The sequence below is a fragment of the Cervus canadensis genome, chromosome 1, assembly GCF_019320065.1.
Source record: "Cervus canadensis isolate Bull #8, Minnesota chromosome 1, ASM1932006v1, whole genome shotgun sequence".
Lineage (NCBI taxonomy): Eukaryota > Metazoa > Chordata > Mammalia > Artiodactyla > Cervidae > Cervus > Cervus canadensis.
The window spans coordinates 123,251,607-123,265,877 of NC_057386.1; the positions used below are offsets into that span (position 1 = coordinate 123,251,607).

At 49.6% G+C, this 14,271-nt stretch overlaps 1 protein-coding gene across 3 annotated transcripts in view; it reads right to left on the reverse strand.

Moving 5' to 3' along the window:
• CUX2 (cut like homeobox 2) overlaps positions 1-14,271 on the reverse strand; it is a 268,803-nt gene that overhangs the window by 26,040 nt on the left and 228,492 nt on the right. For all 3 annotated transcript variants that reach the window (XM_043440683.1, XM_043440674.1, XM_043440692.1), the window contains 6 exons: positions 13,156-13,290; positions 10,051-10,174; positions 7,624-7,700; positions 6,683-6,749; positions 5,143-5,191; positions 1,230-1,334 (listed from right to left, as the gene is read on the reverse strand). In XM_043440683.1, the coding sequence (XP_043296618.1) occupies positions 1,230-1,334; positions 5,143-5,191; positions 6,683-6,749; positions 7,624-7,700; positions 10,051-10,174; positions 13,156-13,290 (557 nt within the window). The remainder of the gene's footprint in view (positions 1-1,229; positions 1,335-5,142; positions 5,192-6,682; positions 6,750-7,623; positions 7,701-10,050; positions 10,175-13,155; positions 13,291-14,271) is intronic.

Consider the following 14,271-nt stretch of genomic DNA (forward strand, 5'->3'; position numbering starts at 1 on the left):
CAGACCTGTTATTATGGAAGCAATCATGAATCACATGAGCTGGACCATAAGGAAGGTTGAATGCCAAAGAATTGATGCTTTTGAAATGTGGTGCTGGAGAAGACTCTCGAGAGTTCCTTGGACTTCAAGGAGATCAAACCAGTCAATCCTAAAGGAAATCAACCCTGAATACTCATTGGAAGGATTGAAGCTGAAGCTCCAATACTTTGGCCACCTGATGTGAAGAGCCAGCTCATTGGAAAAGTCCCCGATGCTGGGAAAAATTGAGGGCAGGAGAAGGGGACGACAGAGGATGAGATGGTTGGATGGCATCACCGATTCTGTGAACATGAGCCTGGGCAAACTCTGGGAGATGGTGAGGGACAGGGAAGTCTGGGGGGCTGCAGTCCATTGGGGTCACAAAGAGTCAGACACAATTTGGTGACTGAACAACAACAACAACATGGATCTCATTCCTTGATAAGCAGGAATCTGGAAAGGAGGAGGACCAATTTCCACAATGAAGTCAGGCTTTCTGGGAGAGGAACAATGAAGACTCATTATATGACAGAAGCATAGGTTGGGGTGGTGCTGATTAAAATCCTTTGGCAGGAGATGTCCCCAGGACCTTAAAGAGGCACTAACCAAAGGAATGATAAAGATGCCCTAACTGGCTTAACAAAGGAATCTCAGGGTTGATGACTATAGCCTGATTCTTTGTAACACGTGGCTGGTTGGGAGACCTCGCAGAATCACCCTATGAGTGTCCACCTCATATCTTGGTATGTGGCCCCACACATCCACCAAGCCGGTCAAGAACAGGGGTCAACAGCGACACCTGGTGGCAGCCATCAAAACTGCACCGCTGCTCTACCGCCCAAACTCAACCTCCTACCCTGCTGCCGCTGGGCCTCTAGCATGAGAATGATCCTCTCTGACCTGACTGAACTCCAAAGGATATGGACTCAAACTATATGAAGCTTGAGCTTGAGAAGTGAAAAGAGCTGTGGCTGTGTCTGACCCTCAGCAGGCGAAGCAAGTCATGGCACTGATAATTATATTTAACTACACATTGACTTTTTGGCAATAAAGATGTTATGCCCACTGCATGCACAAAAAGACCCAGACCCGTTCATGTGCACAATTTCATGAAGATGCACACGGTCCACCCACAAAATGTCACCCACATATTCAAAACCACAAACGTGGCCTTTCCCAACTTTTCCCTCTGGCTCCGCCACCATCCTTACCCCACTGGGTCCCTGAGGAGAGCAGCAGGCCAGGCGGATGGAGCTGTTGACGGAGGCGAGTTGTTCCCGAAGACTTTCCACCTCCCGTTGGGCAGCCTCGGCTCGCTGGGGAGGGAAATGGGGCAGGTATGGTTAAGAGGTGAGGGGGGCCACACTGGATCCCAACCTGGCCCCCCTCCGCTCCCCTGCACTGTCTCAGACAGCAGCTGGAAGGCAGGTCTGAGGACCTGGGGTCCTACTTTCTGAGTCCTGGGCCCCTGAGTTGGCACTGGCTTCCCCTGGCGTGTTTGGGACTCCAGGAGCTAGAACGTTCCCACTCCACTAGGGCGGGAAGGGAGGTGCTGTCTTGATGAGTCTGGCAAGTTTTCGCATGTTTCCAGGCCACTTCTGTCTGCCAAGTAAACTTCAGGCTTGGCTAGTCAAAAGGCCTGTCCCCTGTCCCCAGCTCCTGTGCCATAGGTTGTCTGCAGAGGTTGGCTCCAAAGCCCACAAGCTGTTGCAGGTCCCTGGGCAGGTTACTTCCCCTCTCTGGGTCTCAGTTTTCCGTTTGTGAAATGGAGGCCATGAAATACAACTACTGTAGAGGAGCACTGAAATATATCTAAAATCAGAATGCCACAGCTGACCAAACTGAATCTTTTTTTTTTTTAATTTTTTTTATATTGTAGTGGTTTTTGTCATACATTGACATGAATCAGCCCAAACTGAATCTTAACTCTTCAAAAATTTATAAGAAAAAAGCCTGGAAGGAGGCTTTCAAAAGTTAACAATGTGGACTTGGGGCCTGGAAAGACACCTGTATTTTGTCTCTTTCTGGTTGTGTGACCTTGGGTAAGAAATTTCATGTCCCTGGGCTCAGTTTCCCTGTCTGCAAAATGGGGATGATACGCGCAACTACTTCATAAGTCTGTTCTGCACGTAAGTGATGTGGTAAAATACAATTCATTAGGTATCCCACCTTGATGCCTGACCCATACAAATATGTCAGTAACTAGATTCCTTTACTAACAACAACAGGGTGGATGGAATCTTGAACTGTTATTAAAATGAAAAGAGCTGCAGCTGTGTTGTGACCCCCAGCTGGTGATGCAGGTCAAGTGGTTAAGTTTAACTTATACACTGATCGCAGCAATCATTATGTTGTGCCCACTGTATGTGCACAGAGACGCACACACATTTATGCACATGTTTTGTTGATTTATCTTTAAAATGATTTGTTTGTTTATGGTATCCTGCCTTGTTTCAAAAACAGTTCGAGTTAGGAGTCAGCTTTGTTTGGGGAAAGGATTTGGGTGTGTGTGGGGTCGTAGAGAAAACATTTTTGTTTCCACACAGGGCTTTCTGAGTATGTGGGACTGAGACCTGAGGTCTGGGCTAAAAGACAAGCCTTGTAAATATCAACACATGACTGACGAGCTAGTGAGAACCCCAAAGATCCACCTCCTGGGAGATGCCTGTTGACATTTCAAGGGGGCACGAGATCCAGACCATGAAGACAGCCTCCGGGTTGTAAAGATGAATTTAAAGTTACTAGTCTCATCTTCCCCTGGAGAGAAGTATTTACATTCCAAATGCTAGAAACCCAGGATCCTCGCCCTTCTGTTCATCAAGATAACTTGAGAGCAGATTTCTCTCCCTTTCTCAGAAGGTCCCTCTCCTATACAACCACCCGAATTCATATTTGGGGGTGTTCCTCGCCTACAGCACAAACGCCGGTACATGCAGGATATCTGGTTCTCGGCTCATCACCCCAGGGGAACAGCTGGGGAAAACCGGCATCGTTTTTACTATGCAAGTAATAATAACCTGCTCCAGAATCCTCTTGCTCATATTTAAGATAGTATTAATAAATATAGATATTAAAGACTAATACGGTGACATGTCCTTTTTTCTCAATACTTTATAATGAGCAGATTTTGTTTTATACTCAGAAAAAAGAAACATTATCAAAAATGCTTCCTATTCAGACTACCCTAAGATCTCTCTTCTTAAGCCTGTTTGGCAGAAATCCAAAAGTTTGATACCACATGGTGCTGACGAGACTATGAGAAAACAGGCCATCTCATCTTGCTGAAGGGGGTGTAAACTGGTACAACCCATAGAAGGCAGTCTGGCCACATCTGCCAAATTATAAGCACCCGGCTCTTTCACGCAACAGTTCCACTTCTAGGAACTTGCCCTGTGTAGTGGCTTGGGTATGTATGAAACGATATCTGTACAAGGTATTCCCTGCAGTATTAAGGATGATGGTTAAAATACTGGAAATACCACCAAAAGGGTATGAGTTAGATCAGAGGTCAGCAAAATGCAGCCTGCTGCCTGTTTATGTAAATAAAGCTTTATTGGAACACAGTCACGCCCATTCACTTCCATATTGTCTATGCTGTCACTCTACCGTGGCAAAGTTTTGGACAGTTTTGACAGCGACTTGCAAGGCTGAAAATATACTCTCAGGTCCTTGACGGGCAGTTTGCCTTCCCCTGGGTTAGTTGATGACGGTAACGTTGACACAGCTGTGAAAACGAAGGACCTGCCTTACACACGGATCCGAAAAGAGCTCTAAGATCCATACACAGAAAAGGCAAGGTTCAGAAGGGTGCACTTGGTAACTACTGTTTCTGTTTAAAAAGGGGTAAGAGTAGATATTCATGGGCTTCATGGGCTTGTGCATGCCTCTCTGGGAGGAGACCCCAGACACGGTAACTGAGGCTGCAGAGGGGAGGGGGACTGGGGGGAGTTGAGGGAGGGGAGGAGTTTCCCGACTATGCCCTTATGGAGCTTTTTCAGTTTTGAACTAAGTAAATGGATTACCTACTTAAAAAATGAACCCAAAAAATGTTACTCTTTCCCAACTTTCCCCTAGGAGGAAGCACCCGGTCCTTGGGCCCCCACAGCCCCGCATCCGGACCTTTGCCTCTGCTGTGCCCTCTTCCATTCCTCGGGAGGGCAGCGCCTGGGCTTTAGAACCCACCTCAAAAGGCCCTCCTAGGAGGCCTCCTTCCACCACCCCCAGGGAGATGACCGCCTGCCCTGTCGCACTGCTGACCCCTCCCGGCCACGGCCCAGGCTGCTGGCGTTGCAGGGCACTGGGGAAGAGGTGTGGTGGGCCCGCAGGACTCTAGACTCAACCCTCACGGCCGCGTCCTACCTCCTTTCAAAGTCCCGCCCAACTCTGCCCCACAGATGGCAACACATCTGAAGCCAGAGGGAGGAAGGATGCGGGAACCCCACTTATAAATGCGAAAACTGAGACTCAGAGAACCTGAAGGACTTACAGGGACCCAGGCTGGGATGAGGATGCGGGAGTCCCAGGGAAGGTTGGGGTCCACCCAGCGCTCGGCCGGTGATTGAGTGCGGAGGCTGGCGGAGACCCCCAGGTGGGGACAGAGGGAGGGAAGCAGCCCCCCGCCTGTCCCTCGTCACTGCCCCGGGCTCTGTGGAACGTGGCTCCTCACTCAGTCCGGTTGGGAGAGACCCACGTCCCAGCTTAGCATGGGGGCGGGCCTGGACCCCTGGTCCCTGCTCTGCCTTTCTCTCACGGGGCAGGGCACTTGTGCTCTGCAGGCTGCTTCTCGGCCTTTAGCAGGGCCATCTTGTGCTTGGAATCCATCCCTCTGCAGGCTCCAGTTACTCATCAGGTCTCAGCTCAATGACCCTTTCCCTGGGACGTCTTCCCTGTCCTGAGTCTGGGTCAGGTATCCCTTCCTCAACGACTGCTACCTGCATCACTCTATTTCTGAGCATTCTGTCTGTCCGGGAACTCAGGGGCCAGGTCCCTCTGACATCTCCTAGCCTCAGCGCTCAGCATGGCATGTAGTTCAATGAATACTGACTGCGCTCAGCTCCCTCCCCTCCACCCAGCCCAAGATTCCCACCACCCTGGGTCAGTGAGCCCCGGCAAACATCTCCTCACCTGATTAGCTTTCTCCAGGTTGGTCATGATCAGGCCGACTTCATCTGCCCTGAGACAGAAAGATGAGGCCCTGAGGAAGGGATTCTGGCAGGCACCAGGGTCCCTGCCCTTCCTGAAACTCCCCAGCCCCTGCCAACCCAACGGTCTTGCGATGGAGGCTGTGAGGAGGCTGCCTTCCATCCTTCCTACTGAAGAGGTCAGGCTGCGGGGAAATGAAAATGGGGCCTTAGCACTGGGCCCCTTCTAGGCAGCCTGACCCCTCACCCCCAACCGGGGGTCCACCCTCTGATGCTGCCACCGAACTACACCTCCAGCCTTTAGTTCTGTTGAGGCCTTCCTCAAGAGGACAGGGCTTGAGCTTTATTTCTGTTTAAGACTTTTTCTGATGTGGACCGTTTTTAAAATCTTTGTTGAATTTGTTACAACGCTGCTTCTGTTTTATGTTGTTGTTTTTTGACTGTGGGCCATGTGGAATCTTAGCTCCCTGACCAGGGATTGAACCCACAACTCTGCACTGAGAGGCGAAGTCTTAACCGCTGGACTGCCAGGGAAGTCCCCAGGTCCTGGGCTGTAAGCCCAGCTGCAGTGTTCTCCTAGGAGGCCTCCCTCAACTCCCCTCATTGATTTCGCTGCCTCCCCACACCTCTGGGTTGGCAGGGCCTAGAGGATCAGGACAGGCCTTGTCCACCTCGGTTGCCCCTCTCTCTAGTGAGGGGTAGGGGGTGGTCTGCGGGGAACATGTGGTGACTAAAAGTCACACTTGTGCTGCATGCATGTTCTGCTTCAAGGCCTTCTTTTGCACACGCTGTTCCCACTACCCAGAGTACCTTTCCCAGCTTTCTTCATGTGGCCATCGCCTTCTCGTTTTTGAGGTCTCGCTCTGAAGGTCATCTCCTCCGGGAAGTCCTCCCTGACTACCCTGGATAACAGGACCCACCTCTCCCTGTCATTCTCTCTTGCTGCTCTCCCGGTTTTTCCCTTCATAGCATTTACTATGTGCCCCCAGCAGTGTCAGGCATACAGTAAGGACTCAGCAGTGTCTGCACATGGAAGAATTTATTCCTGTACCTCTGCTAGTGTCTGTCTCTTCTCCTTGACTGAGGACAGGGCCATGGTCTGATGTTTCCTCCAAGGACCCAGCATAGCAGTGGGTAAACAGTAGGTGCTAACTATTTGTGTTTGAGGATTAAGTGATGTCTTAGAGCCCAAAGAAACGTTGAGTCCAGAATAACTGAAGATGACACTTGGCCCTGGGGGTTGGATTGTGAAGCTGGGGAGTGGGGACAGCCCCGGGAGGATGGGACAAGAAGCCTCGGAAGAGTCGAGTGGGCTGTGCCGGGAACCCAGAATGTCCTTTAGAGTTGGTGCTGCGTGGACGGCCCCACGAGTGACTGGTGAACAGCTGTGGGCCTGTGCGAGTGTGGAGCACAGGGTGTGAAACGAGTGCCCCCGGCAGAGTCAGAGGGAGGAGAGTCACAGAGGGGAGGCACGTCTGGAGGCTCAGAGGGAGGAGGCACCCCCCGGCAAGGCGGCCACTTACTTGGACGCCGCCTCCTCGTCGTACTTCCGCCGCAGTTCCAACAGCTCTGTCTGCGTGGCCTTTAACGCTGAGAAAGATTAGAGCGCCAGGGTGAGGTCCTCCGCCCCCAGGGAGGGGGGACTCTCTCCCCTTCTGCAGAGCCCAGAAGGCAGAATGAGGCTTGGGGTAGTGCGCAAAGATTTTCCTCTCGGAACTGGCGACAGTGAGTGAGTTTCCTGCTCCTAGAAAGGGCTTCAAGCGGGTGGGAGGGCTGTGGAGTGGCTGGGGTGGGGAGGGCAGATGACATGATTCTCTGGGAGTCCATGAAGCTCTGGGGACCCAGGTCAGTGGAGGGGGTGGTCAGTGCCAGAACCCGGGGTATGAGCCCCTAACACACTGAGGTCACTCCAGGACCTAGGTGGGGCCATCCTTCCATGAGCTCACCCACCCTGAGGTCCTGCCTGGAAGTGAGGGGGACAAGGATGAACAACAAAGTCAACAGGTACATGCATGATAAATAAGGATTTCTCACAGAACTCCAGATTTCTGATTTCTTGAGGAGAGTGGAAGGGACTGGCCGTACTGGGCAGCGCCTGACTGAGGCTCAGCAGCGGCAGCCTCTTTAGATGAGGCCTGGGTTCTCCAGTGTGACCCAGACCCTCCCCTCTTCCTGACTGCACTCTCTGATCCAGCTGGCTTGGGTGCCTGTCCAGCCCCAGTGGGCACTGCATTTGCCGCCCCTGATTTAATTCTATCTCAAACCCTCTCTCCACAGTGGCATGACCCCTGGCATTGGAGCTCCAATCCCCATGGGGCAATGCAGGTCTTTCCTCCCCCTTCCCGAACGCCTTTCTTGCCCTCTGAGTCTTCTTAGTGTCATTGCCCCCTCCTCCTCCCACTGGACCTCCTGGAATGACTGGCCGGGGAGCTGTGTGGGCAGGGGACACGTGCCACATACATACCTGAATGTAGGACCTTGATCTTCTCCTCGGCTTCCCCCAGTCTGGCTGCCAAAGTGATCTGTACTTCTTGAAGGCCCCTGTGAAAACACCTGGCGTGGGGACCAGCCCCGCCTGGCTTCCTGTACCCTCACCCACTCCCTGTAACCCGCACCTGGGTCTTTTTAATGAGTCCTGAGACATGACCTGCAGGCGCTTGGCAGCCCTGCTCTTTTGCTGACAGTGTGGTCTCCGTTAGAGCTGATGCCCAGTTAAGCTTCCAGTGACTCTGCCTCTCTGGCCCTCAATTTCCTCATCTATAAAATGGGGTTGTCGCAGTGAGAAGCCCGAGCACCACCATGAAGAGTAGCCCCCGCTCGCTGCAACTAGAGAAAACTGGTGCAAAGCAACGAACATCCAACGTGGCCAAAAATAAATAAATAAATAATAAAAATGGGGTTTGTGATGGAGTCTGCCTCAGTGGGTATTATGAGGCATGTTTCAGTGTGGTGCCCAGCCCCCAGAATTCCCCCAATACCACTGTTTACTATTATTGTCCCCTGGAGAGGTGATTTTTTTCACTTTCTGTGGCAGGAGTTTGGGAAGCCCTGCCAGCCCCCTGTGGCCTAACTCGGGTGTGAGGCAAGCATCTCAGCAGAAAAAGAGGACCTCTCTCACTGCGCTGGGGGAGGGTTTACGCAAAGCCTGAGCCTTACCTTATTCTGGCTCAGTGACTCCAGGGAAGGAGCCTCGTTTACCCTGATCTTATCCTGCCCTCTCCCCTCCTTGCCATTCAAACACATCAGGCATGTTCCTGCCTCAGGACCTTTGCACTGACTGTTCCTTGCCCCATATGCCTGCAAGACTCCCTCAACTCCTTAGGGCTTTGCTCACTCTATTCTATAGGAAATCAACCCTGAATATTCATCAGAAGGACTGATGTTGAAGCTGAAGCTCCAATACTTTTGCCACCTGATGTGATAGCCGATTCATTGGAAAAGACCCTGATGCTGGGAAAGACTGTGGGCAGGAGCAGAAGGGGGCAACAGAGGGTGAGATGGTTGGACAGCACTGCCAAATCAATGAATGTGAATTTGAGCAAATTCTGCAAGATAGTGAAAGACAGAGAAGCCTGGTATGCTGCGGTCCATAGGGTTGCAAAAAGTTGGACATGACTGAACAAGAACACCTTCCCAGTGAGACTTCCTCTAACACTCTGTTGAAAACTTCAGCCTGTCTCTTCTGCTCCCTCTTCTGTTTTATCTGTTGTCACAGCTTTTATCATCTAGTACACTACTTATTTATCTTTTTTATTTGTGTCTTCCTTATAAGAAAGTAAACTCCAGGAAAGCAGAGAGTTTTGTCCATTTTGTTCACTGCTGTTCCCTAGAACAGTGCCTGGCACACAGTAGGTGGCTCCATAAATATGTGGGATGAAAAAAATAAGTGAATAACAGAAAAGATAAATGGAATGATCATCATGAAACTGTCTTAGAAAGGCCTTAAGAATGCATATTTTATCAACACTGCACTAACTGTAAAGGCAAATATTTACTGACATGTGCCGTGTGAGCACTGAGCTAAGCATGCAGAGGCACCATTTCATTTCATTCATTCTCAGGGCAGACTAGGAGTTGATACAGCCTTTGACAGTCAGTGTTATATGTCTATTTGGCTGGGCTATAGTACCCAGTTATGCAAACACACATTGATACAAGTATTGCTGTGAAGGGATTCTGTAGATGGGGTTAACATCTACAATCAGTTGATGTTAAGTAAAGGAAACTATTTGCAATAATAGGGTGGGCCTCATCTAAACAGTAGAAGGTCTTAATTTTTTTTTTTTTTAATTAAAAAAATTTTGGCATGCTGCACAGCATGTGGGATCTTAGTTCCCCAACCAAGGATCAAACCTGTGCCCATGCAATGGAAGCTCAGAGTCTTAACCACTGGACCACCAGGGAAATCCCCCTTTTAAAAATTTTTTAATTTTTTTTTTGTCGTTGCTGTCGACAGTCTTAAGAACAAAACTGAAGAAGAAAGTTCATCTCAAGATGGCAGCCAGCACTGACTTCTACGGACAGTTTCTAGCCTGCTGGCCAGCTCTACCAATTCAGACTTGCCAGCCTCAATCATGTGAGTTAGGTCCTGGAAATACAACTCTTAATTAAAAAAAAAAAAAAAATCCTACTGGTTCTGTTTTTCTGGGGAACCATGACTAACATACCACCATTAGTCCCATTTTTCAGATGGGGACACTGCGGCTCAGTGAGGTGGTGTGACCGGCCCAGGGCGGTCACTGAGCTGCTGACACGTGGTGTGAACCCAGGCTGGCATCTCCATCTTCAAACTGCATCTGGATTCCCCACGGGCCCTGGCAGGGGTGACTTTCCAGGCCCCCTCACCCAGACAGGTGGGGCAGCAGGGGCCCGCCCATCCTTCCCAACTCACTTTTGTTTCTCTGCCTCATTTCTCTGCAGCAAAGTTTCTGTCAGGAGGGCTTTGCTGGGAATGCCTGGGAGGCGGCTCGCCTCAGTCAGCGTGGGCCCGGCTGGTGACGTCCCCTCTCTCTGCTCTGAAGGAAGAAGAGGGAAAATTGCCCATCGCTGAGAGCGGCGTGACGACCAGAGCCGCTTTCTGCAAACGAGATCGATCAATGGTTCTGGGAGGAGAATCAATTTCCCAAACTCAGCACTGGAGACAGCGCAGCCGTCAGACCTGCTGTCACCATGACTGGCTGAGTTGCAGCCTTGGCGAACACCTGCATAAGAGAGTCAGACTCCCATCGTGTGCCCATCATGGTAAAATACACATAAAATTCACCATTTTAACAATTTTAAAATACACCATTTAGTGATACGTAGTATAGTCAAAATACTGTGCAATCATTATCAGTAATTACAGGACACAGTCATCACCCCAAAATGAAACTTGTCCCCATCAAGCAGACACTCCCCACTCCCTTCCTCGGCTGACAATTGTTCTGCTTTCTGTTGCTATGGATTTGTGTATTTTGGGATATCTCCCATCACTGGAATCATAACATATGTCCTTTTGCGATTTGATTTTTTCACTTAACATGTCTTCGAGGTTCATTCAAGTTGGACCATGTGTCAGTGCTTCATTCCTTTTTTACGGCTGGATAATATTCCGTTTTATGAATATATCATATTTTGTTTTTTTTCCATTTGTCCACTGATGGGCATTTAGATTATTTCTATCATTTGGCTACTGTGAACAGTGCTGCTATAAACATTTGTGTACAAGTTTTGCCTGAGCACTTGTTTTCAGTTTTTTTAGGGTATATCCCTAGGAGTGGAATGGTGCGGTCACAGGGTAACTCCAGATTTAACCTACTGAGGACCTGCCACGCTGTTTTCCCTTCCCCATGATTGATGGCACACACTCAGATGTTCAGTCACTACCCCTCACCTGCAGGTCCATCTTTGCAAACGCCCATGGGGGCTCATTTGGAGACCAGTGTGTGCCTTTGGCGCTAAGTTCACAGAGAGGGAGATGCCCAGGGGCCAGCTATCCAGGGTGAGTGGCTCAAGAGTTCCAAAATTTGGTCTCCCAACCATGGGTCCACGTGACTCTAAAGTTAAATTCTGTCCTGGTTATAAAGTTTCTACTGTGAGTCTGGCACAGGAGGGTGAGTGTAGAGCTGGGCGGTTTGTAGAGTGAGTCCCCTGAGAGGCTGACAGAGCGGTCAGCTCATAAGACACACATTAACACATGTGCACACATGATCTGGTAATGTTCCAGATGCTGAGGCCACAGCAGTGAACAGAAAAGCAAGGTTTGACCATCATGATGCAGATAATAAGGGTCCTCAAGAAGAAACACAGCCCGGGGCCAAGGTCAAAAATTTTTGTTCCGATTCCCTACTTGGCTACCTGCTGCTTCTGTGACTCAAGTTTCCCCATCTGTAAAATGGGGCCAGTGACACCTCAGAAGATTGATACCAGGAGACAGTGAGCTGCTCTGTGAAAAGCACACCGCATGGAGCAAATGCTCTCAAGAGGCAATTTCCACAACTACTATCAATATTATTCTTAGAGAAGGAAGTTCAAACCTCAGAGGAAGCGGTGACAGCTTTGCTGGGGAACCTCAGAGGCTTCAAAGAGGCATACATATGAGCAGGAGCTGAAGAACTGCCTGGGCTTGTCTGGGTAGTTGGAAGGGTATTCCAGGTGCAGGACCAGAGCTGGCAAAATGCTGTTATTTTAGTCACTGTTAAGCATTCCCCAGAAGACCCTGCTTGGGGCCAGGCTTACAGCAGGTGCTCACCATGCAATGTGGGGGAGAGGGGAGAAGAGAGGATGTTGAGAAATGGGGGAGTGTGAAAGTGGTTGTTTCCTGAAAAGTGACTTTGTGTCATGCTTCCGTTTGACAGGCCTCAGCCCATTTTGTCTTCACTACGTGCCAAATCTGGCTCGTTACCTGTTTTGTCAATAAAGTTTTACTAGAATAAAGCCATACCCCCAAATTAATATGTGATAATTCACATATTATCTATGGCTGCTTTCACCCAGCATTACGTAGTTGTGACAAACTGCATGACCTGCAACATCAAAGATGACTACTTTCTAGCCCTTTTCAGAAAAAACTTACAGACCTGAGGTAAACCCTATTCATTCATTCCTTAGACAAGAAGCCTTTAACCCGACTCTTCCCCAATTCTCTGCTTAATTTTTTTCCCAAAGACTTTTCACCAACTGACATACTATATATTTTACTAATTTATTTGTTGACAATCAGTTCCTCCCTCTAGAAGGTTACCATGATGAGGGCAGAGATTTTTTTCTGTTTTATTCCTGGCTGGGTCCCTAGTGCCTACCACAGAGCCTGGCATGCAGGTCAATGAACATCCAAGACTGGGATGGTTACCAATGCTTTCACCTGCTATTTGCTCTCCCTATGGTGACTTCGTACCTTACACATTACCTTCCAGAGGTTATCACATGCTGAAATTTTGTTCATCATTCTCTTGCTTTTAAACATTTTATCACAACATATGTACACCTAAAGACTATAATACTTGTCTCATTTGGAGCTGAGACAGTGTTGTGTTCCTACACCCTGTTTCCCTCTCCTCCTGGGCACAGACTACATTTCCCAGCCCCCTTTGCAGCAGAGTGTGGCCACGTGACTGAGCTTTGGCCAATGGGATGTGGCCAAGGCGATGTTGGCCACTCTCAGGACTGGACCCTACAAATCTCAATGTGATCCTCCACATTATTTCTCTGCCTCTTGACCAGACGTCAAACATGCACTGTGACTGTGGATGCTGAGTGTTGACGACCACTGCCTGGGTCCCTGAATGACTGTGGACCATCCCCTGAAAGTTCTCCTCCCTTCAAATACATTAAGCCTCTGAAATTTGGGGTCAGCCTGTTTCAGCAAAAGTGTACCTTAACCCACCCCACTTCTAAAATGATAAAAGTTGAGTTCCCTGCCCCTCTTCCCCTTCACAGGGGTGGCAGAGTTTGGCTGCCAAAGATTCACAGCCCACTTGCTTATTATGGACATTCTGTGAGGGCCTTATCTGTGTACCTTTGGTGCCGACGAGCTCAGGGTGTCTCTTCCACGAAGCGTGGAGCTCTCGCCGCAGGGGCCCACTGGGGTCGAAGCTCGGGGGCTGCAGTCTGTCGTCTGGGCTGCGTGCCACCTCAAACACAGGCACAGGGTCTGCACAGAGAAAGAAGGACAGTGGTAGGGGAAGCTCTGTGGGTCAGGGAGCTTATGTGGGAGGAACCATCTATTGGAGCCATCTGAAATCTCTCTGCTGGCTTATGGGAGCATCGTGGACTTTCTGCTTTACGAGGGAACAGAGCCTCTCTAGGCACCTGCTCTGAAGAACCTGTGCTGTTCCCATGGGTGTGGATGTCCTGCCCCGCTGGGAATAATAACAATAATTGTTATAATAACTGCATTCTGCTGATTCTAGATGCCATCTGTGGTGGCCATGAAATGGCGTCTTGCACACCTCCAACCAGAGGGAGTGTCACTTAGCAAGGACCCCAGCAGGCATGCTCTGAAATTCATCAGTCCAAGTGCTCCCTTCTCAGGGAACTTCCCAGACAAGGCAGCGGGGATCGGGGCAGACCTGCCTGGGGGATATGGAACTGCTCTGAGGACAGGCCCATGACCTTACCCAGGACTTCCTTCCTTAGGCTTTCACTCAGTTCCCCACTTCTCCTCACTCTCTCCCTATTTTCCTTCACCCAAGGTTCCCTAATAGCATCCTTGCACATATGATCCTTGCGGTGCTTTTCAACAGATCTGGGCCAACACACCATCTTTTGTAAACACTTATGGTTGATTAAATGATTTTTTTTTTTCTGGGAACCAAATATAAACCTGGATATAAGATGTCTTCAAATGTCCCAACAGCAAAAAAATTGAGGACTGCAGGTCTTTCCACCCGGAATTCTGTCCCAATTGCTGTCAGCTAGCAAGCACTTCCTCTTCCTTCAGATCTAGAATCCAACCACCTCTTCTTCCAGCAGCTCTCCACTTGGGGCAGGTGGCTGGTGAAGCATCTTCCAGGTTACAAAGTCAGTCCCTGGGAACTGATTCCCATGATGTACCCAGCATCCCCTGGAGGCTGACTTAGATCTAACTTGTTTTTACAGATGAGGAAACTAAGGCTCAGAGAAGCCAGGCGAT